Source organism: Chiloscyllium punctatum, chromosome 4, assembly GCF_047496795.1.
Source record: "Chiloscyllium punctatum isolate Juve2018m chromosome 4, sChiPun1.3, whole genome shotgun sequence".
Taxonomy (NCBI): domain Eukaryota; kingdom Metazoa; phylum Chordata; class Chondrichthyes; order Orectolobiformes; family Hemiscylliidae; genus Chiloscyllium; species Chiloscyllium punctatum.
The window spans coordinates 4,958,372-4,983,390 of record NC_092742.1 but is presented as its reverse complement, the minus strand read 5'-3'; the positions used below and the strand labels follow the sequence as shown (position 1 = coordinate 4,983,390).

Here is a 25,019-nt window from a genome sequence, read left to right as displayed (position 1 = left end):
TGTAGCCGTTGTCCGACACCGGAAGGGGAAGTGATGCCCCGCCCCATTGTCGTCGGGAGCCGGACATTCCCGATGCGTAGACGGAAAAAACCGAAAGGGAAACCCGATTCAAAATCCATATGGCTATTTCCCGGCGCGCAGAAGAACAAATAAAAATAAATATTTGAAGCTGGAGCCAGGTTTCCCGGGTTATGTGGAACGCGGTCTCGGATGGAGGTGAACGGGGCTACCGTTTGCAGCCGTGACGTACTGCTTGGTTTCCAGGTAACGGTTGCCGTAGTGACGGGGCCTAGTCGGCGGTGCTGAGCCCGGATGGCCAGGTACCCGTGCTCTGGGGAATGTCGCTGCGGCTGTCACCCCTTGGTGGTGCCCCGTAGTCAGCGCTGGCACGAGAAGGAGGTGGGCAACTGGATCCAGAAACTAGGCTTCCCCCAGTACAAGGTGAGGGCCAGGGGACACCTACACACACACAATGCAGTTAGTGAGACATGGCCTTCCCCACACAAAGCCTATTGCTGCCCATATTTATCCAAGTGTGAGTAAATCTTGACCCGAAGAATCTTCTTCAATAATTTCCCTCGCACTGATATAAAGCTCACCCAGCCTGTGATTTCCTGGATTATCCCTGTTCCCCACCTTAAACAAAGGGACAACGTTGGCCATTCTCCAGTCCTCTGGGACCTCTCCTGTAACTAAAGAGGATACAAAGATCTTATTCAAGGCCCCAGCAATTTCCTCAGCGTTCTCGGGTAGATCCCATTGGGTCCTGGGGATTTGTCTACTTTAACGCCTTTCAGAGCATCCAACACCACCTCCTGTTTTATAATCGACATACCCAGGCATATCAATATAGCCCTCCTGAGACTCATCATCCACCATGTCCTCCTTGGTGAATGCCAATGCAAAGTATTCATTAAGGACCTCACTCACTTCCTCCAGCTCCATCTCATAAATTCCCTCCTTTGTTCATGATTGGACCTACCCTTTCCCTAACTATCCTTTTTACTCCTTCTATACATATAAAATGCCTTGGGATTTTCCTTCACCTTGTTTGCTAAGGATATTCCATGGCCCCTTTTAGCCTTCCTAACTCCTTGTTTAAATTCTTTCCTGCTATCTTTATATTTTTTAGGGTTCTGTCTGTCTTTTGTTTCCTAAATCTTATGTGTGCCTCCTTCCTTTTTCTTTCTGACTAAGCTCTCAATTTCTCTTATAATCCAAGATTCCCAAATCTTGCCATCGTTATCCTTCATTTTCACAGGAACATGCTGGTCTAATCAACTGCTGCTTTAAAAGATTCCCACATGCCAGATGTGGTTTTACCCTCAAACAGCCACCCCAATCTACATTCCCCAGTTCCTGCCTAATATTGTACTACTTAGCCTTTCACCAATTTAGTGTCAAGGTAGGGCTACTACTCAAAATAGGCACAAACTGTCCTGCATTCAAGTTTTTATACACTTTGATTGTTGTCTTCGGCCTCTCTGGTTCTGATTCCCGATTGCTGATCAAGTTAAAACTGTTACGAGCAGTTGTAATGACTGCCAACTTCTCCTAGAATTCTCTTCTGTTGCTTCTTACCAGTGCCTTCTGTTGGATGCTCTTCCTCTTGTTGACCACAGGACCTGTGCAACCCTCTTCTGGGCTTTGGTGACTGAACCAATGTCTCCCAGCTTCCTCCTCACTCGCTTCTCACCATTGACTTTGGAGAGCTACCAGATTCGAAATGGTACCACTGCTTTCTTCCCACACCCACAGATGCTGCCAGACTGGCAGAATGTCTCCAGCAATTTCTGGTTTCGTTTCAGATCTCCAGCATCTGCAGTTCTTTGTTTTATTCTTCCTTATTAATTTTGATCCCTTTTAGTGACAGAGTTTCTTCCTCGGTTGCCATGCTTGGCAGCATACGTTTCTTTTGTAAAGGCAAAGTATTCATTTAAAACCTCAGCCATGACCCCTGCCTCCATGTGTAAATACCTTTTTGGTCTCTAATCAGCCTTACTTCTCCTTCAACAACTGTTTTACTATTTGTATACTTATAGACAATTTTGGGATTTCCATTTATGTTAGCTGGTAGTTTTTTTTTCATCGTTCTTTTTTTTTATTTCAAAAATATACTTTCATCATAAAATATTTTGATGGTCTGTACAGTTGGCCATGCCATACATGCATAAACATTTGCATACAGAGGTCAGAATTTATCATTTGTACATACAGGTCTGTACATTTATCAATCATATGTCCAGGTCCATCCTTTGCAACACTGAGGACAGGTAAAACCTCAGTACATAGTGACACTTGGTGTTTGCGTACCAGGGATCCACGCACATCATGATGCAGCCACACATATGGCCATCAGGGTGAGGGTGACATTGGGTGCATTTTTTCCCCCGTTGCCCAGATCTTTATACATCGAGTCCCTTCGGACACAATCCATCTTTGATCTCCATATAAATTGGAAGGTGGCCAGGGTGACTGCAGCAGCACAGGTTCTGGGAATAGGCCAGACCTGTGCCAAGTATAACAGCAATGACAGTGCCTCACACCAGGTTTTTTTCCCGCGATAGAGAGCAACTGTAGCTTCCATCTGCCCAGTTTCTGCCTCACTTTGCTGATACACTCCTCCCAAGACGTGGCGCACGCCCCAGCCACCCCCCTGCCCCCGAATCAAATACCCAGCACCTTCAAGTGGTCGGTCCTGACAGTGAAGGGGACTGAGGATTGGTCGGCCCAGTTCCCGAAGAGCATGGCCTCGCTCTTGCCTCGATATACCTTGGCCCCCAAGGCCCGTTCGAACTCGTCACATATGCACATGAGTCTGTGCACAGACAGCGGATCCGAGTAGAAAACGGCGATGTCATCCATGTACAGGGAGGCCTTAACCTGCAGGCCCCCCATGCCAGGAATAGTCACCCCTCTCAGGCTCGCATCCTTCCTCTTTATTTGCTTCCATCCTCCTTCCAAAACTTTGGTATTCCTGTTGTTTCTCACTTGTATTTTCTGCCTTGCACCTGTCTTTAGCAAACCTTTTCTTTCTAATGTTAATTTCTACCTCCACCATTCACAGCACTTTGGTCCTGTTTGTCTTACTGTTTCTATCACAGGAAATGTACATCAACTGGACCATAAGACACAGGAGCAAAAATTAGGCCATTCAGCCCATGGAGTCTGCTCTGCCATTCAGTCATCGCTTTCTCCCTGTAATCGTTGATCCCCTTGGCAATCAAAAACTTACCTATCTCTGTTTTAAATATACTCAATGACCTGGCCTCCACAGCCTTCTGTGTTGGAGGGAATCCTGAGGGACCGGATGTACATGTATTTGGAAAGGCAAGGACTGATTCGGGATAGTCAACATGACTTTGTGCGTGGGAAATCATATCTCACAAACTTCATTGAGTTTTTTTGAAGAAGTAACAAAGAAGATTGATGAGGGCAGAGCAGTAGATGTGATCTATATGGACTTCAGTAAGGCGTTGAAACAAGTTTCCCCATGGGAGACTGATTAGCAAGATTAGATCTCATGGAATACAGGGAGAACTAGCCATTTGGGTACAGAACTGGCTCAAAGGTAGAAGACAGAGGGTAGTGGTGGAGGGTTGTTTTTCAGACTGGAGGCCTGTGACCAGTGGAGTGCCACAAGGATCAGTGCTGGGCCCTTTACTTTTTGTGGTTTACATAAATGATTTGGATGCGAGCATAAGAGGTACAGTTAGTAAGTTTGCAGATGACACCAAAATTGGAGGTGTAGTGGACAGCAAAGTGGGTTACCTCAGATTATAACAGGATCTGGACCAGATGGGCTGAGAAGTGGCAGATGGAGTTTAATTCAGAAAAATGCGAGGTGCTGCATTTTGGGAAAGCAAATCTTAGCAGGACTTATACACTTCATGGTAAGGTCCTAGGGAGTGTTGCTGAACAAAGAGACCTTGGAGTGCAGGTTCATAGCTCCTTGAAAGTGGAGTCGCAGGTAGATAGGATAGTGAAGAAGGTGTTTGGAATGCTTTCCTTTATTGGTCAGAGTATTGAGTACAGGAGTTGGGAGGTCATGTTGCAGCTGTACAGGACATTGGTTAGGCCACTGTTGGAATATTGCATGCAATTCTGGTCTCCTTCCTATCGGAAAGATGTTGTGAAACTTGAAAGGGTTCAGAAAAGATTTACAAGAATGTTGCCAGGGTTGGAGGATCTGAGCTACAGGGAGAGGCTGAACAGGCTGGGGCTGTTTTCTCTGGAGCGTAGGAGGCTGAGGGGTGACCTTTTAGAGGTTTACAAAATTATGAGGGGCATGGATAGGATAAATAGACCAAGTCTTTTCCCTGGGGTTGGGGAGTCCAGAACTAGAGGGCATAGGTTTAGGGTGAGAGGGGAAAAATATAAAAGAGACCTAAGGGGCAACGTTTTCACGCAGAGGGTGGTACGTGTATGGATGTGGTGGAGGCTGATACAATTGCAACATTTAAGAGGCATTTAGGTGGGTATATGAATAGGAAGGGTTGTTGTGGTACTGTTCGCCGAGCTGGGAATTTGTGTGGCAAACGTTTCGTCCCCTGTCTAGGTGACATCCTCAGTGCTTGGGAGCCTCCTGTGAAGCGCTTCTGTGATGTTTCCTCTGGCATTTATAGTGGTTATAGCGGCGAACAGCACCACAACAACGAGCACCCAACCTACAAATCTTCTCCCAAACTTTGAATAGGAAGGGTTTGGAGGGATATTGGCCGGGTGCTGGCAGGTGGGACTAGATTGGATTGGGATATCTGGTTGGCATGGATGGGTTGGACTGAAGGGTCTGTTTCCATGCTGTACATCTCTATGACTGTATGTGGTCTGACCAGAAACTTATAAAGCCTCAGAAGTACATCCCTGCTTTTATGTTCTAATTGTCTCGATGAATGACAACATTATATTTGCCTTCCTAACTACCGACTAAACTTGCAAGTTTACCTTATGAGAAACCTGGACAAGGACTCCTAAGTCCCGTTGCACTTCAGATTTCTGAACTTTCTGAAAATAGTTCATGTCTCTATTCTTCCTACTAAAGTGCTTGGCCTCACACTTTCCCATGTTGTATTTCATCTGTCACTTCTTTGTCCACTTTCCTCATCTGTATAAATCTTTCTGCAGCCTCCCCACCTGCCCCTCCACCTATCTTTGTACCATCTGCACACTTAGCCAGAATGCCCTCAGTTCCTTCATCCAGATCGTTAATGTATAAAGTGAGAAGTTGTGGTCCTAACACTGACCCTTCTGAAATACCACTACTCACTGGCTTCCATCCTGACAAGGACCCTTTTATCTCAACCGTCTACCTTCTGCCAGACATACAATCTTCTATCCATGTTAGTACCTTGTCACTAACACTATGGCACTTATTGTACTCAGCAGCCTCCTGTGCAGCACCTTATCAAAGGCCTTCTGGCCAATGGATAACGCCCATTGTCTCTCCTTGGTCTAACTTGCTCGTCACCTCCTCAAAGAATTCTAACAGATTTGTCAGGCATGACCTCCCCTTGATGAAAACATGCTGACTTTGCCTTATTTTACCATGCACTTCCAAGCAATCAGAAATCTCATCCTTCACAATGAACTCCAAAATCTTACCAACAACTGAAGCCTATTCTGCCTATAATTTCCCATCTTTCCCCTTGCTCCCTTCTTAAATGGGGGGGTTACATTCGTGATTTTCCAGTCTTCTGGGACCCTCCCTGACTCCAGTGATACCTGAAAGATCACTACAAATGCCTCCACTATCTCTTCACCTATCTTCATCTGAACACGAGGGTGTAGCCCATCTGGTTCAGGCGATTTATCTACTTTTGGACCCTTCAGTTTTTCTAGCACCATCTCCTTGCTGATGGCCACCATACACATCTCTGCCCCCAACCTTGGATGTTACTCGTGATTCCCACTGTGAAGACTGATGCAAAATACTTATTCAGTTCCTCAGCCATTTCCTTGTTTCCCATTACTATTTCTCTAGCATTATGCCCAATGTCCCTTTTAGCCCTTTATATATCTAAAGAGACTTTTGCAACCTTTCCTAATAAAACTGGCAAGCTTACTCTCATATTTAATCTTCTCCCTCCTTACTTTTTTCTTTGTTGTCCCCTGTTGGTCTTTGGAGATTTCCCATCCTCTGGCTTCCCACTGCCCTTCACCACATTACATGGAACATGTAACATTACAGTGCAGTACAGGCTATTCAGCCATTGATGTTGAGCCAACCTGTGAGTCCAATCTGAAGCCCATCTAATCTACACTATTCCATTCTCCTCCATATGCCTACCCAATGACCATTTAATTGCCCTTAAAGTTAGTGAGTCTACTACTGTTGTAGGCAGGGCATTCCACTCCCCTACTACTCTCTGAGTAAAGAAACTACCTCTGACCTCTGTCCTATATCTACCACCCCTCAATTTAAAGCTGTGCCCCCTCATGCTAGAATCACCATCCAGGGGAAAAGGCTCTCACTGTCCACCCTGTCGAATCCTCTGATCATCTTATATGTCTCTATTAAGTCACCTGTCAACCTTCTCTCTAATGAAATCAGCCTCAAGCTCTTCAGCCTTTCCTCCTAAGACCTTACCAGGCAACATCCTGGTAAGTCTCCTCTGAACCCTTTCCAAAGCTTCTAAATCCTTCCTAGATTGCAGTGACCAGAACTGTACGCAATACTCCAAATGCGGCCGCACCAGAGTTTTGTACAGCTGCAACATGACCTCATGGCACCGAAGCTCAATCCCTCTTCCAATAAAAGCTAACACACTGCACGCCTTCTTAACAGTCCTATCAACCTGGGTGGCAACTTTCAGGGATTTATGTACATGGACATCGAGATCTCTCTGCTCATCCACACCATCAAGAATTTTACCGTTAGCCCAGTATTCTGTATTCCTGTTAGTCCTTCCAAAGTGAATCACCTCACACTTTTCCACATTAAACTCCATTTGCCACCTCTTAGCCCAGCTCTGCAGCTTATCTATGTCCCTCTGTAACCTGCAACATCCTTTGGCACTGTCCGCAACTCCACCAACCTTAGTGTCATCCGCAAATTTACTAACCCATCCTTCTGTGCACTCATCCACGTTATTTATAAAAATGATAAACTGCAGTGTCCCCAGAACAGATCCTTGTGGCACACCACCTGTAACTGAACTCCAGGATGAACACTTCCCATCAACCGTCACCCTCTCCTTCTTTCAGCTCGCCAATTTCTGATACAAACTGTTAAATCACCCTCACTCTCATATCTCCATATCTTCTGCAATAGCCTACCATGGGGAACCTTATCAAATGCCTTACTTGAAATCCATATACACCACATCAACCATTTACCCTCATCCACCTGTTTGGCATCCATGGCATATCATGTTGCCCCTCAACCTGCGGCATTCCAGTGAAAACTATGACTCTATAAAACAAACCCAGTCTATCAAACCTTTCTTCATGGCTAAAATCCCCCATACCAGGCAACATCCTGGTAAACCTTCTCTGTACCCTCTGCAAAGCATCCACATCCTTCTGGTAGTGTGGTGACCAGAACTGGATGCAGTATTCCAAGTGTAGAGTAACTAAAGTTCTATAAAGCTGCAGCATAACTTGCTTACCCTTCTACTCAATGCCCCTTCCAATGGAGGCAAGCATGCCAAAGGCCTTTTTTTACCACCTATTACTACCTGCGCTGCTACCTGCACACCAGATCCCTCTGCATATCAATACTCCTAAAGGTTATCCCATTCACTTTAATTTCCACCATACTTGATTCTCCAAAATGCATCACCTCACATTTGTATGGATTAAACTTTATCTGCCATTTTTCTGCCTTTGCCTCCAACTGATCTATTTTTTGTATCCTTATAATCCTCCTCACTATTCGCAACTTCACCAATCTTTGTATAGTCTTCAACTTGCTAATTAGACCAGCTACATTTTCCTCTAAAACATGTATATAGCCCACAAACAGCAGAGGTCCCAGCACTAATCACTGTGGAACACCAGTAGTCACATCCCTCCATTCTGAAAAGCATCCTTCCACCACTATCCTCTGTCTCCTGAGACAAAGCCATATCTGTATCCATCATGTCAGCTTGATCCTGATACGATGTGACTTCCTCTTTTGTATCAGTCTGCCATGAGGGACCTTGTCAAAGGCTTTACTGAAGTCCATGTAGAGCACATCAACCGCTTTTTCCTCATCGGTCATCTTTGTCTCCTCCCCAAAAAGCCTGATCAAGTTATTGAGGCATAACCTCCCACCTTGCACAAAACCATGCTGTCTATCGTGAATAAGACCGACTAAATGTGTGTAGATCTTGTCCGTGAGAGTCTTTTTAAATAAGTTCCCAACCACTGACGTGAGACTCACTGGCCTGTGATTTCCAGGGTTATCCCTGTTACCTTTATAAAACAATGGGACAATATTAGTTATTCTCCAGTCCTCTGGGACATCACCTATGGCCAAGAAGATAGAAAGATTTCTGTCAATGTTCAGCAATTTGTTCTCTTGCCTCCCTTAATCTTTGGGGATAGATCCCATTAGGACCTAGGGACTTATCTATCTTAACATGTTTTTTAAGATGCACAACACCTCTTCCTTTTTAATAGCAACTTGGCTGAGAACTTCAACAATCCCTTGAGTTTAGAAGACTGAGAGGGGATCTGATTGAAACGTATAGGCTTATGAAAGGACTGGACACTCTGGCAGGAGGGAACATATTTCCGTTGATGGGGGAGTGCCGAACCAGAGGACACAACTTAAAAATACGGGGTAGACCATTTAGGACAGAGATGAGGAGAAACTACTTCACACAGAGAGTGGTGGCTGTGTGGAATGCTCTGCCCCAGAGGGCAGTGGAGGCCCAGTCTCTGGATTCTTTTAAGAAAGAATTGGATAGAGCTCTTAAAGATAGTGGAGTCAAGGGGTATGGAGATAAGGCTGGAACAGGATACTAATTAGGAATGATCAGCCATGATCATATTGAATGGCGGTGCAGGCTCGAAGGGCAGAATGGCCTACTCCTGCATCTATTGTCTATTGTCTATTGTCTATTCATCTCATTTATCTCTTCTTGCTCCACACATAGATTCCCTCCTTCGTCCTTGAGTGGGCTTTTTATACATAAAAAGCCTTGGGATTCTCCTTAATCCTGTTTGCTAATGACTTTTCATTACCCCTTTTAGTCCTTCTAATTCTTTGTTTAAGTTCTTTCCTACTTTCCATATACACTTCAAGGGCTTTGTCAGTTCCCACCTTGCTCGACCTTATGTTTGCTTCCATTTTCTTTTTAACCAAGGTCATAGCATCCCTAGCCATCCAAGATTCACATAACTTGCCATTACCTAGCCTTCATTATTGCAGGAACGTGCTGCTCCTGAACTCTTATGAATGCCCGCTTGACCTACTCCCACATATATGATGTGGATTTACCCTGAAACAGCTGCCTCTAATCAAAATTCTCCAGTTCCTGTCTAATATTGTTGTAGTTTGCTTTCCCCCAATTTAGCACCTTCACCTGAGGACTGCTGTTAACCCCTTTCATTCGTGAGTATCTTAAAACTCACGATATTATGGTCACTACTCCCTAAATGCTCCCTATTGAAACTTCCCAAAACCAGGTCCAGTATAACCTCTTCCCTGGTTGGACTGTTTACATACTGTATGAAGAAATCCTCCTGAGTGATCCTTACAAATTCTGCCCCATCCAAGCCCCTGGCACAAAGTAAATCTCAGGCAATACAGGGCAAATTAAAATCACCCATCACAACAACACTGCTGATTCTACATCTTTCCAAAATCTGTCTACATATTCTCTCCTCTATCTCCTGCTGACTGCTGGGAGGCCTGCAGTATACCCCCAGCATTCTGATTTCACCTTTCCTATTCCTGAGTTTTACCCATGTTGCCTTGCTGCATGAGTCCTCTCATGTATCCTCCCTCAGTATGGCTGTGAGATACTCCTTTGCCAGTAATGCAAGTCCCCTGAAACGTCTAAATCCTGGAACATTGAGCTGCCAGTTCTGTCTCTCTTTCAGCCAAGTCTCCGTAATTGCAATAGTATCATAGTTCCAATTACTAACCAAACCTCTCAGTTCATCTACCTTGCTTATTATACTTCTTGCATTGAAACACACGTATTTTAGACCATCTCCCCTGCTCTTTTCAGCAGTGTTTCTCTGACTGTTCTTAATCATGTTTGCCTTGGTTTCTACCTCTCCCTCAATTTTTGTATCTTCTGCCCTACTCTTCTGGTTCCCATCCCCCTGCTACACTAGTTTAAACTCTCCCCCTCAATCTCAGTCCTGTCTAAATGTAACCCTTTCAGTTTTTACAAGTCCCACATCCCCCAGAACCGGTCCCACTGCTCCACAGATCTGAACCCTCCCTCGCACACCATCTTTTTCAGCCACCTGTTCAGCCTATATATCCTGTTGTTTCTACTCTGACTAGCTCAAGGCACTGGTAGTAATCCTGAGATAACTACCTTTTGAGGTCCTACATTTCAACTTTTTTCCTGGTTCTCATTGTCCTGCTTTTAGGACCTCATCCCTTTCTTTACCTGTGTGGTTAGTACCAACATGTAATGCGACCACTGGCTGTTCACTTTCCCCATCCAGAACGTCTGCAACCGCTCAAAGACATCCAGGACCCGAGCACCAGGGAGGCAACACACCATCATAGACTCTTGTTTAGAACATAGAACATTACAGTGCAGTGCAGGCTCTTTGGCCCTCGATGTTGTGTTGACTGTGAAACCAATCTGAAGCCCATCATCCATACGTCTATCCAATGACCATTTAAATGCCCTTTAAAGTTGGTGAGTCTACTACTGTTGCAGGCAGGATGTTCCACACCCTTACTACTCTCTGAGTAAAGAAACTACCTCAGGCATCTGTCCTATATCTATCACCCCTCAATTTAAAGCTATGTCCCCTCGTGCTAGCCATCCATGGTCTGCAGCATTAGAAACACCTATCTGTTCCCCTTATGATTGGATCCCCTATAACCATAGCATTCCTATTCCTATTTCTCCATCCCTCTGTAGCAGAGATAACCATGATACTATGAATTTGGTTGCTGCTGGTATCCCTTGAGACACCATTCCCCTCACCAGTATCCAAAATGGTATTTCTGTTTTGCAGGGGAATAGCCACAGGAGAATAGCCCTCCTGCGCTGCTCAGCGGTCATCCTTTCCCTTCCAACCGATGGAGTCTGCAGTGTGACCACCTGCCTATACATGTTATCCACGACATTTGCTCCCTCGAAAATGCTCCACAGTGTGCCGAGACGCTGCTCCAGCTCTAAAGCCCGGGCATCCAGGAGCTGCTGCTGGAGACGCTTCTTGCACACATGTAGGTGTCCAGCATTAGCAATGTGCCTGGCCTCCCACCTCGAGCAAGAGGAGCAGTCTACGATTTAGATCTCTCCTGTCATGTCTTAGCCCTTTAATTTAGCTAATCCTTACAACATCAGATACATTTAATAATAAATTGAAGGTTCTGATGCTCTCTGCTCCAACAACAATTTCTCAAAACTCAGGCTATTTGACTCCCCCCGGTTCTAATTGTCAACCATATAATTTTTCAGCTGCTACTGAAATGCGCCCAGAGACCAAGTGTCACCCATCCTCACTGCCTACTTCCATTCGATAGCAACTCTTGGGTCATGTTTTTCTGTTTTTTCTTCCAGGACTGTTTTATATCAAACAGAATCACTGGCAGGAAACTTATTTTCGTCAACTGTTCCACCTTGCCTCGTATAGGAATCACAGACTTTGAACATATGAAGGTCAGTGCCTAGTTTGAGGCACCTCCTGTTGGTGCCATCTTTTAATCAGATGCCATCTGACTGAGATATGAATAGTCAGATGCTATGTACTTATGCTTATATTCTTGATAGAAGCTTCCACATCCATATTTTTATTAGAAATTTTACTATTTGTTCCCATCAACTGTTAACAAATCTGAGGGTGACAGGACTAAGCAGAAAGTTCAGAGAAAATGTGTTAACATAGGTATAGTAACACCAGCTGGGCTATTTTGGAACCTGTCAATGTCAATTGGTCACACTGGGTTGCATTCTCTGGCCATTAGTGGTGCTGTAGCACCCTCACTAATTCTCCTAACATTTATATAGAAATTTACATGAAAATTTATATGAAAATGTGATAAGTGCAATCAATATGCTAACATGAAGCCCCATCCCATTGCACAGGTGGATACGTAAGATTCTGTGGCACTGTTTTGAAGAGGAGCAGGGGAATTGTCCCTTGATCAGTATCACTAAAATAAATGATCTGGTCATTATCATGGTGCTGATTCTGGAAGCTTGCTGTAGGCAATTTGACTGTCGAATTACCCACATTACAACAACGACTACATTGTGAATGCATTGAATTGGATGAAAACCACTGTGAGATCTCTGGTGGTTATGAAAACTGCTATATGGGTGCAAATTATTAAAATGGAGAGGGTTCAGAAAAGATTTGCCAGGGTTTTCCTGGGAATGGAGGGTTTGAGTTATATTAATATGCTGGACAGGCTGGGAGTTTTTTCACTGGAGTGTAAGAGATTGAGGGTTGACCTTTATAGAGGTTCATGAAATTATGAGTGACACAGAGAAGGTGAGTAGCAAAGGTCTTTTCCATGAAGTGGAGGAGTTCAAAACTAGGGGGCATTTTTTAAGGTGAGAGGAGAAAAATTTTAAAAAGAACATGAGGGGAAACGTTTTTACACAGAGAGTGGTTTGTGTGTGGAATGAACTGCTAGAGGATGTGGTGAATGCAAGTACAGTTACAATGTTTCAAAGACATTTGGATAAGACTGAAGACGAAAGATTTGGAGGAATATGGACCAAACAAAAGCAGATAGGACTAGTTTAGTTTGGGAACGTAGTTTGCATGGACTAGTTGGATTGAAGAGTCCATTTCTGTGCTGTATGACGATAAGACTTCTCTTTTTATTTGCATTGAAATAGCTGTAAGCCTGAGGAGGGGCAGCAGAATACACTTATAAAATTTACTGATATATCACCTCAGGTGACTGACTGTGTGGAGTTTGCACATTCTCCCCGTGTCTGTGTGGGTTTCCTCCGGTTTCCTCCCACAGTCCAAAGACGTGCAAGTGGGGTGAATTGGCCATGCTAAATTGCCCGTAGTGTTAGGTAAGGGGTAAATGTAGGGGTATGGGTGGGTTGTGCTTCGGTGGGGCGGTGTAGGCTTATTGGGCCGAAGAGCCTGTTTCCACACTGTAAGTAATCTATACTAATCTAATCTGATCTGCTCCTCTGCAGTTCTGATTCCTTATGGATCCCGGATTTTAATCACTTCACCATTGCTAACCACATCTTCAGATCCAGAATTCCCCCCCTAACTAAGACCATAAGACATAGGAGTGGAAGTAAGGCCATTCAGCCCATCAAGTCCACTCCACCATTTAATCATGGCTGATGGGCATTTCAACTCCACTCTCCCAGTAGCCCTCCAACGTATCTCATCCACATCCTGCATCTCTGTCCTCAACAAGAGAATTTGGGAGGAGGCCAAGGACCTGCATGTCCTTGGCAGAGTGGGAGGGGGAGTTAGTGTTCAGCCACGGGGCAGTTGGTTTAGTTGGTGCGGGTGTCCCAGAGGTGTTCTCTGAAACATTCCACAAGTAGGCGGCCTGTCTCCCCAGTGTATAGGAGGCCACATCGGGTGCAGCGGATGCAGTAAATGATGTGTATGGATCTCTGCCCTCAAACCCCACCCCTCCAACCGTAACAAGTTCAGAATCCCCTGGTCCTCACCTTCTACCCTACCAACTTTTGCATAAACCGCATCATCCACCAACATTTCAGCCACCTCCAAACGGACCCCACCACCAGAGATATATTTCTCTCCCCACCCCTTTCTGCAAAGACCGTTCCCTCCGTGACTACCTGCTCAGGTCCACAACCCACCCTCCCCTGCTACCGCAGGAATTGCAAAACCTGCGCCCACACCACCTCCCTCACCTCCATCCAAGGCCCCAAAGGAGCCTTCCACATCCATCAAAGTTTTACCTGCACATCCACCAATATCATTTATTGTATCCATTGCTCCCGATGCGGTCTCCTCTACATTGGGGAGACTGGACACCTCCTAGCAGAACACTTTAGGGAACATCTCCGGGACACTCACACCAATCAACCCCACCGCCCTGTGGCCCAACATTTCAACTCCCCCTCCCGCTCTGCCAAGGACATGCAGGTCCTGGGCCTCCTCCACTGCCACTCCCTCACCACCCGATGCCTGGAGGAAGAACTCCTCAACTTCCGCCTCAGGACCCTCCAACCCCAGGGCATCAATGTGGACTTCACCAGTTTCCTCATTTCCCCCTCCCAGTTCCAACCTTCCATCTCAGCACTGTCCCCATGACCTGTCCTACCTGCCAATCTTCTTCCCCACCTATCCACTCCATCTTCCTATCTGACCTATCACCTCCATCCCTACCCCCATCCATCTATTGTATGCTTTGCTACCTTCTCCCCAGCCCAACCCCCCCCCCCCACCCCTCCCATTTTTCTCTCCACCCGGAGGCTCTCTGCCTTTATTCCTGATGAAGGGCTTTTGCCTGAAATGTTAATTTTCCTGCTCCTCGGATGCTGCCTGACCTGTTGTGCTTTTCCAGCACCACTCTAATCTAGACTCTGATTTCCAGCATCTGCAGTCCTCACTTTTGCCTCAATGTTTAACGGCCTCCACTGCATTCCGTAGCAAGGAATTCTCTCTGAAATCTCTCTGACTTTCTCACTTCTTTTTTAAGATGCACATCAAGCTTTTACTAACCCATCTTAATATCTCCATAAGTAGCTCAATTGCAAATTTTGGTCTTCTGATAAGATTTCACTTGTGGATATGAGTGTTTCTGACTTGACCAGCATTTACTGCCCATCCCTAATTGCACTGCATTCTGTAACCACTTCAGTCCTGGGCAGTGCTATTTGTGGGGGAGCTCTAAGGTTTTGATTCAGCGACAGCAATTGCCCTCTTGTTAAATGACTAACATTTTAGTATTTTAAAGGCACTACATAAATGGATAATGCTGTTTGTTTTTAGGTGATTTCCCATGAGATTCAGAAACTGCTGGACATCGAGGAGCCGCTCTGGAGTCGGAGTATTTCCAAACCCCACAGAGATCCCATGGGGCTATTCTTGGAGCGCAAAGCTCCAACAGGCCGGAGAGCTGATGCACTAACACTCGAAGAATTCCTGAAGGAGATGGATGAGTGAACCGCTCTGCACTCCAAGTGCAAATTGGGAAGGACCTTGCTAGCTGTAAAGATTTCAAAGAAACCTCTGGCTTTTCAAAGTGGGGTCCCAAAGCATTGAGAGACCAACAAGAATGGGATTCCAGGCAGTCTGGCTATCAGATTTCTGTATTTCACAAGATGCAGTATTACGGTATTCTTGCTGCCATATCATTGTGTGTGTCTCTTTGGTCAGTGGTCTGGTTACTGATTCTTGCCACTTGTCACCACATTTATGAATTTCTACTTCCATCATATCCTGTGATAGGGCTACACTGAACACTTCATATAAATCACAAAATCCACTGGTTCTAAATTGGAAAATATCCAGGTATTTTCAGTAAATGTAAAGTGTTTGACACCAGCAAAACTGATTCTTATACAAATGGAACATTCTGACAGTTAACCTCAGTTATAGCAGATTGTCTGTTCAGAGGCTGTGTAGAATATCCATTGTATCTCCACCTAGTTCCAATGGTAAAATCAATTACAGTACATGCACATGTTACAAGCTAAACTACCACTCGCGATCTAAAACAAATAATTTAGGTCAATGTTATAATTGTTACTGATGATAGTTAGATGAAAGTGAGGTGAGATTTGCAGTGTCAGTGCAATTATACTCAACCAAATTCAGAAAGAGGTGCAGATAAGGATCAGGTCCCACCACAATTCCACATGCCTCCCAAACTTTCCACTGTCTCTGATTTATCAAATTGCTCAGCCAATGTCCAGTCTGCATGATCAGAAATTTTCTCCAAAATGGGAGAACTGAAACCGGTGTCTTTGATTGTAGCCAGAAAATGGAATCCTTAAATATGATTCCATCTCTGGGCACTATTTAAGGCCAAACCAGACTGTTTGCTGCCCTTTCCTGGAATACTTTTCTGACTACAAAGCCACCCCATTGCTAAGACTACCTATACTTTTACCTCTAACACTGGCAGATGTGGGGAGGTAGGGCCATAATGGTAGTGCCACCAGACTTGTTGTCCTGAAGCCTGTGCTAATGTTTTTGGGACATGGGTTTTAATCTGACCATAGTGGATTGTAAACTTTGAATTCAATTTTATTAACCAGCCTGGAATAAAAAGGTACCCTCATGGCAATCACATAATCACTGTTGATTATTGTAAATGGCACTACTGTCCTCTAGGATAGGATATTTACCTACATGTAACTCCGGATTCACAATGTGGTTGACCCTTAACTTCTGGATTAACCAGAGATGTCCACATCTTGTGAATAACAGATTTTGATCCTGCCTGAACTGCTCAATCTTTATCGATACATTTGTTGCCTCTGGACTTCATGACTAATGCTCCTGTCACTTGGCATCATCATCTACCCTCCAGACACTTGAGGCAATCTAGAACCTGGGTGGCTGTATTCACCAAGTTCTGTGCACCCATCTTCCCAGTGGTCATTAACCTATGTAGGCAACTTCTCAATTTTAAAATTCTCAGCCTCATTTTCAAATCTCTCCATGGCTTTGTATCCCTCCATAGCTCTCTAAACACCTCCCAACTCCACAATCCTTTCTCTGCCTTCTTTAGTTTGACTCTTTAGGCATCCCAATTATCTTCACTGCACCTTTATAGATTGTACCTTTGACTACCTAGCCCCAAAGTCTGGAATACCCTCCTACCGCCACTCTGACTGTGATATGAATAGTTAATGAGGAAGCAAAGGCATGAAAGATGTACATTCTCTGTCCTTGGTCGAATTTTACTGTCCCATGTAAGGAGGCTTGGCTTCAGCCCTGACCTGACTTGCCTCATAGAGCTCAATTAATGGCCATTTCCTGCCCTGCTGCAGTTTTTAGACTGGCTGAAGATCAGGGACAGTGGAGGGGGCTGCTCCACAGGTCAGCCAGGCTTCTCTTCGAAGACTGCACCTTCCCCAGTGGTCCCTCCCTTTCTCGATCCTGCCCTCACACTGGTAGGTGCAAATCAGCCCTGACACCCCCAAAATGCTCAAGCCCAAACTCTATCACTATGGTGGGTTCCACCGTTTCCTCTGTGCCAAAAGGCTGAGGGATCAAGCCACATTCCAGAAATACGAGCCACACATGTGACTTCTGACCCAAAACAGCATAGTTGAATCTTAACTGCCCTCTGAAGTTTCACCACAGAATCAGTTCCACCACTGAACACACCAGATGGCCTCCTTCTTTAAAGACTGCAATTTCCCCTGCCACGTGGTTAACAACGCCCTTCCTGCATCTCATCCACTTCCCGCATCTCATCCACTTCCCGCACCTCCATCCTCGAACCCCACCCCTCCAACCGCAACAAGGACAGAACCCCCCCCAGTCCTCACCTTCCACCCCACCAACGCCATATACATTGCATCATCCTCTGCCATTTCCACCACCTACAAACAGACCCCACCACCAGAGATATATTTTCCTCTGCACCCCCTATCCACTTTCTGTAAAGACCATTCACTCTGCGACTCTCTCATCAGGTCCATACCCCCCACCAACCCACCCTTCCCTTCTTTGCACCTTTCCCCTGCCACTGCAGGAATTGCAAAACCTGCGCCACACCTCCCCCACCCCACCTCCATCCAGATCCGTTAAAGTTTTACCTGCACTTCCACACATGTCATTTAATGTATCCATTGATCCTGATGTTGTCTCCTCTACATTAGGGAGACAGGACACCTACTTGCAGAATGCTTCAGAGAATATCTCCGGTTCACTTGCACCAATCAACCCCACTGCCCCATGGCCAAACACTTCAACTCCCATTCATGCAGGTCCTGGGCCTCCTCCATCACCACTCCCTAACAACCTGATGCCTGAAGTAAGAATGCCTCATCTTCCGCCTCAGGACCCTCTAACTCCATGGCATCAATGTGGATTTCACCAGTTTCCTCATTTTGCTTCCTCCTACCTTATCCCAGTTCCAACCTTCCAACTCAGTACCGTTCTCATGACCTGTCCATTTTCCTTCCCACCTATCCGCTCCACCCTCCTCTCTAACCTATCACCTTTACCACCACCTCCATTCACCTATTGCACTCTTAGCTACCTCCCCTCCCCCCTCCATTTATCTCACTAACCCCCTGGGCTCACAGCCTCATTCCTGATGAAGGGCTTTTGTCCAAAACGTCGATTTCCCCTGCTCCTTGGATCTTGCCTGACCTGCTGTGCTTCTCTAGCACTACAGTCTTGACTCTAGTATTTGCAGTCCTCACTTTCACCTGCCCTCGTAAATAGTCAAGTAAGGTGGTCAGTTCAAGAGCAATAAATGAGGCTGTGACACACATATCCCATGAAGGAATACGTTTTTCAAAAGATAGGTTAACGCCTCTCTGGTGGAGTGAGAACCCTTGACACTATTTGAAAAAGAGCAAGGGAGTTCTTTTTGTATCCTGGCCAGAGTTACTGAGGGGTCATACGTTGGTTATTATTTCTGCTGCTGTTTTGTCAAGTTTCTTATCAAAGCGACTACAGTTTCAAAGTGCTCCAACATTTGTAAATTACTTCTGTATAGGTGGCTAATGTGATGAAATAAACTGGACAAAAATGTATTCTACCTCTTCCTATTCAGGCACTGATTCATGTTTATGGTCAAAGCAAAGGTCGAGACTTCAAAAAAAACCTTTTTTTTAATTGTGAGTTAGATTGGAACAACAGAAAGAAATACATGGAAACACTGTCCTTGTTGATCTCATTAAAATAAAGAAGCTGGAACATCTGGTATGCATTTGTTTAATTCGGTGATACTCAACAGAGATATCGAAGACTGAATAGAATGCTGTGAATTGTCCCCTTTCTCCGGAGCAGTCAGTCCCTGCTCCACTGTTCTCCAGGCCTTTGCTCGCTCCTGGGATACAGCTTGAGTAAACAGTGGGATGGGACGGTGGGGGGGATAGGGAATGGACAGAGATCAACTCGAAATAAAATTCCAAAAGTAATTATCTCCACTTTTACTCCGAATTTGTGAGCCAATCATCAACAACACCCAGGTGCACACACCTTTGCTAGCGGCGCTTAAAGTGTGCCTTTGCAAATGCCTAAAATCAAAGGGAAAATTTGAACTTAATCCCAATGACTAACCTTTCATTTTACACAAAAGAGTCCCCAACTTAAGTGAGTGGCCAAAGACTCTGCAGTGACAGGTTGTGACCCAATGTGACAAGATAAGAAATTGACTGATCAGGGAAGGGGGATCTCTGGCAGCAAGAGAGAATTGGACAGATTACTATACAGCAAAATAAGTCACAAGTCCAGATGTATCGAATGAGATTTTTGTACTTTAGGATTGGTCATTTAATTGCCTTCTGGAATTGTCTTTCTGATGTATAAATTCCTCTCAATGATGTGAACATGGAGCTGTGTGGCACTTGTAGCTCAATCGCCTCGCTGCTGCCCACTTCTCCTCAGACCAGATCAGTGTCCACAGCAATCACTAAATTCAAGCAGTTGTTTCCTCCTTAGCAAAGACATCCGGTATATGAAGCTTAAGTTTTGTTGCATGCGTGGATGTAACAAGAAGAACTTTGTAAGGGGGGTGTCTCTCATGGACACAGATGCCAGGTTGAACCAGGGGAATGGGCTGGGAAGAGATATTTAAAGAGAAAGTAATTTAAAGACCTATCACCATCATACCTCACCTTCATTTACATATCACATTAATTGTGCCTTCCCCCCAGCCCCACCTCCACCTCCCTCCCATTTATCTTTCAGCCCCCTTGGGACCCCCCACATTCTTGATGAAGAGCTTATCCTCGAAACGTCAACTCTCCTGTTCCTCGGTGCTGCCTGACCTGCTGTGCTTTTCCAACGCCACACTTTTTGTTTCTGATCTCAAGCATCTGCAGTCCTCACTTTCTCCTCTGTTAAACTACTGTCAAGTGTTGTAAAAACACACTTGGCTCACTAATGTCCTTTAGGGAAGGAAATCTGCCATCCCTATCTGGTCTGGCCTACATGTAACTCCAGACCAAAAGCAATATTGCTGACTTTTAAATACGCTCTGAAATGGCCAAGCAAGCTACTGAGTACAAGGGCACTTAAGGGTGCACAATAAATATTGGCCTTGCCATAGATGCCCACATTACAGGAACTTTAAAAAAAAGTTAGGCAGGGTGCAGTGAGGGAGGATATGAGCTATTAGCGTGTTGTGATCCCAACTGAAATTACTACTGGACAAATCTGATCAATTTACAGTTAATCAAAATTCAGAAAAAAAAATCTATCGCTAACAAAACAATTCCACTGAATGTTTGTCTTAACTGCTTCTTTCCCGTACTAATCCCATGAACTGTCAGGCCTTTTCTCTTGACACTCTCACAACCAAGAACTTCAATTTTCTCAGTCTTTCCATAATGTATAGAGGTCTAACCAAACACAGCTGATCTGGAATTTTTGCAAACAACACAAAAAGCATTCTGTCAGGTGCTGTACCAAACGTTAATGGGCAAGAGTTCATAGAGTTGGGGTTATAACAATGCAGGAAGCTTGATTGGAAAGGAACATAGTTTATTGGTGCACACCAAAACAGAATTATTACACAGGGTGTAACCAGCCTGGATCAGACAGTTTTGCAGACCCATCCCGGGTATCCTTTTTTTTATTTTTTCATATCCAAAGTGCTCTTATACACAACTGAACCATTTTCCCATCACTAAAACACTGACATTTTTTTTGTTGGTTTTTAACCAACAACTACCACCAGTAAATCTTTCAAGTAGCCAATTAGAAATTTACATGCACCGCCCATTACAGGCAATGCAAACCATCTGAGTCTGCGTTTTTCCATTTGGTTTCTAATTGTTCAGAGATATTACACACCTCTGAAGCAGATGAGACTTCAATCGTGGCCTCCTGACCCAGAGGCATGTACAGTATCACTGCCACAAGGACCAAGATCTTTTTAAATTATCTTTAAACCCAGAAGTGTTATCACATAGAACTGAATGATTTTCCCACCTCTGAAAATCTGACTTTTTAAAAAAAACTGCTAATCACCCACAGACTCCTTCTCCAAGGGCACATGGGCAAGAACATAATTGCCGACAGGGTCTGTTTTTTTTAAGATTTAACCTATTTTTCTAATCAATCTGTTCAGAGGTGTTATAGCCCTGGAGTAGGTGGGACTTGAACCCAGGTCTCGGAACACTACCACCACACCACAAAATGATCCTTCATCGAACATTACAACACAGTACAGGCCCTTTGGCCCTCGATGTTGCGCCAACCTGTGAAACCAATCTAACTTACACTATTCCATTTTCATCCATATGTTTATCCAATGACCATTTAAATGCCCTTAAAGTTGGCAAGTCTATTACTGTTGCAGGCAGGGCATACCATGCCCTTATTACTGTCTTAAATAACCTAACTTTGACCTCTGTCCTATATCTGTCACCCCTCAATTTAAAGTCCCTTGTGCTAGTCATCACCATCAGAGGAAAAAGGGTCTCACTGTCCACCCAATCTAATCCTCTGATCATCTTTTATGTCTTTATTAAGTCACCTCTCAACTTTTTTAATGAAAGCAGCCTCACATCCCTCAGCGTTTCCTCATAAGACCTTCCCTCCATACCAGGCAACATCCTAGTAAATCTTCTCTGCAGCCTTTCCAATGCTCCACATCCTTCCTATATAGTGGAAGCCAGAACTGTACGCAATACGCCAAGTGCGGCTGCACCAGGGTTTTGTACAGTTGCAAAATTACCTCGTGGCTCCAAAACTCAATCCCTCTACCAATAAAAGCTAACACACCGTATGCCTTCTTATCAAGTCTATCAACCCAGATGACAACTTTCAGGGATCTATGTACATGGACAAAGGTCTCTCTGCTCGTCTACACTACCAAGAATCTTACCATTAGCCCAGTACTCTGCATTCCTATTGCTCCTTCCAAGGTGAATCACCTCACACTTTTCCACATTAAACTCCATTTGCCACCTCTCAGCCCAGCTCTGCAGCTTATCTATGTCTCTCTGTAACCTGCAACATCCTTTGGCACTGTCCACAACTCCACCAATCTTAGTGTCATCCACAAATTTACTAACCCACTCTTCTAAGCCCTCATCCAGGTCATTTATAAAAATGACCAACAGCAGTGGCCCCAAAACAGATTCTTGTGGCGCATCACTAGTAACTGAACTCCAGGATAAATACTTCTCATCAACCACCACCTTCTGTGTTCTTTCAGCTCGCCAATTTCTGATCCAAACCACTAATCACCCTCAATCCCATGCCTTTGTATTTCCTGCAATAGCCTACCATGGGGAACCTTATCAAACCCCTTACTGAAATCCATATACACCACATCAATCACTTTACCCTCATCCACCTGTTTGGTCACCTTCTCAAAAGAACTCAATAAGGTTTGTGAGGCACGACCTACCTTTCGCAAAACTATGTTGACTATCCCTAATCAACTTATTCCTTTCTAGATGATTATAAATCCTATCTCTTATAATCCTTTCCAATAATTTACCCACAACTGAAGTAATGCTCACTGGTCTATAATTACCAGGGTTGACTCTACTCCCCTTCCTAAACAATTCGCTATTCTCCTGTCTTCTGGTACAATTCCTCTAGGCAATGGCAACATAAAGATCAAAGCCAAAGGCTCAGCAATCTCCTCCCTGGCTTCCCAGAGAATCCTGGGATAAATCCCATCCAGCCCAGGGGACCTATCCATTTTCACACTTTCCAGAATTGCTAACACCCCCTCATGAGCCTCAATCCCATCTAATCTATTCGCCTGTATCTCAGTATTCTTCTCAATAACATTGTCTTTTTCCAGTGTGAATACTGACACTGAAATTCATTCAGCACCTCTCATATCTCCTCAGATTCCACACATAACATCCCACTACTGTCCTTGACTGGCCCTAGTCTTACTCTAAATCATTCTATTATTCCTGACATACCTATAGAAAGCTTCAGGATTTTCCTTAATCCTACCTGCCATGTCCCCTCCTGGCTCTTCTTAGCTCTCTCTTTAGGTCTTTTCTGGCTAATTTGTCACTCTCAAGCACCCTAACTGAGCCTTCACGCCACATTCTAACATAAGCCTCCCCCTTCCTCTTGAGGGACCTTCAGGGTCTGCTTAATAAAGGGCTTATGTAATAAGTTCCAGCCAGGCAGGCCATTGTTTGTTACCAAAGGAACCCATTCTCAACAAGTTCCACAGGGAGATTAATTATCCATAAACATGCCTTAAAAGGGTTATCACATGGGTAATGCATTAGTATAATAATAGAAGACTGGAAGGTGCCTGCCCCTCTTCCATGGTTACGTTTGAGTCCAGGTGTCTACCAACACCCTTGAGCTGTTCAGGGAGAGGTGGGCATCACAGGGAGTGGAGTGTTTTATTTCCTCCAACACAATTTTGATTTAATCCCTGCCCTCCCCTTCACTGTTTGATCACTCAGCATTGCCTTTTGATGTGAAGGGCACTGCTTGTCATTGGCCACTCGGGTGTTTCCTTTCTTCCTGGTGGTGGGAAATGAAGTTAGATTTATACACCTGTTGTCTTTCACTGTGTCTCACACCTGCACATGCACAACATGGGTGCTGGGGAAATATAAGCACTACTGCGGTTAGGTGGTAGTGTAGGGGGAAATAGAAAAAAATACAAGACTGGAATCAAAGATTGGTCATAAACGGGGTATTTACAAGTTGGCAGACAGTGAATGGTGGAATGGTGCAAGGATCAGGGTTGGGGCGTCAGCTATTTGCAATCCACATTAACGAATAGTCAAAAAGCCAGGAAGTGATATATCTAAATTTGTTGATGATACAAAGTTAGGTGGAAAGGTATATGGGGAGGAAAGAAAGAGGCTGCAAAGAGATACGAATGAGTTTAGTGAGTGGGCAATAAGACAGCTGATGGAGTATAAAGTAGGGAGTTGTGGAGATGTCTACTTTTCGTAAGAGTAGAAAATCAGGATATTTTTAAAAAGATATGAAACTTGAAGTTTCAAAGCAACTTGAATGTTTCTATATGAGGTATACATTATGTTAGCAGTTACAGCAGGCAATTTCGATGGCAAATGGCATGTTAGCCTTTATTGCAAAGGGATTTCAGTACAGAAATAAAGAAGTCTTGCTAATATTGTACAAGATTTTGGTGAAACCACATCTGGAGCGCTGTATGCAGTTAAATAGACAATGTCTTTTGCCTCGGGTGGAGGAGTCCAGAACTCAATGGCATAGGTTTAGGGTGAGAGGAGAAAGATATAAAAGAGACCTAAGGGGCAACTTTTTCACACAGAGGATGGTGCGTGTGTGGAATGGGCTGCCAGAAGAAGTGGTGGAGGCTGGTACAATTGCAACATTTAAAAGGCATCTGGATAGATACATGAATAGGAAGGGTTTGGAGGGATATGGGCCGGGTGCTGGCAGGTGGGACTAGATTGGGTTGGGATATTTGGTTGGCATGGACAGAAGGGTCTGTTTCCGTGCTGTACTTCTCTATGACTCTATGACTCTAAAGGTGGTTAAATGGAAGTTCACTATATTCAACCCTGGGATGAGAGACTAGTCCAATTATGACATATTGAGTAAATTAGGCCTGTATGCACTGGAGCTTAGAGTATGAGAGGTGATTTCAATGAAACATACAAGGTTCACAGAATCATGGAATCCCTACAGTGTGGAAGCAGGCCATTTGGCCCATCAAGTCCACACTAACCATCCAAAGATCATCCCATTCAGACTCACACCCATCCCTATACCCTGCATTCCCCATAGCTAATCCACCTAGCCTGCACATCCCT

General features: G+C 44.6%; 3 protein-coding genes across 5 annotated transcripts in view; 1 reads left to right on the top strand and 2 right to left on the bottom strand.

The window, feature by feature from the left end:
- The window catches only part of tmed8 (transmembrane p24 trafficking protein 8), a 30,944-nt gene extending 30,825 nt beyond the window's left edge, over positions 1–119 (bottom strand). Inside the window, exon 1 of the mRNA XM_072567829.1 lies at positions 92–119. Within this exon, the coding sequence (XP_072423930.1) occupies positions 92–119 (28 nt within the window). The remainder of the gene's footprint in view (positions 1–91) is intronic.
- Positions 36–18,976, top strand: LOC140476044 (sterile alpha motif domain-containing protein 15-like). 3 transcript variants are annotated; one of them, XM_072567990.1, is made up of 3 exons: positions 36–264; positions 11,688–11,786; positions 15,076–18,976. In XM_072567990.1, the coding sequence occupies exons 1-3, from the start codon at positions 211–213 to the stop codon at positions 15,247–15,249; spliced, it is 327 nt and encodes a 108-aa protein (XP_072424091.1). In that variant the 5' UTR covers positions 36–210; the 3' UTR covers positions 15,250–18,976. The 3 variants fall into 3 exon arrangements, with proteins under 3 accessions (XP_072424091.1, XP_072424089.1, XP_072424090.1); XM_072567988.1 differs by lacking the exon at positions 36–264 and adding an exon at positions 271–441; XM_072567989.1 differs by lacking the exon at positions 36–264 and adding an exon at positions 285–399.
- noxred1 (NADP-dependent oxidoreductase domain containing 1) overlaps positions 18,866–25,019 on the bottom strand; it is a 73,366-nt gene continuing 67,212 nt past the window's right edge. Inside the window, exon 6 of the mRNA XM_072567987.1 lies at positions 18,866–19,834. Coding sequence (XP_072424088.1) covers positions 19,669–19,834 — 166 coding nt within the window. The 3' untranslated portion in view covers positions 18,866–19,668. The remainder of the gene's footprint in view (positions 19,835–25,019) is intronic.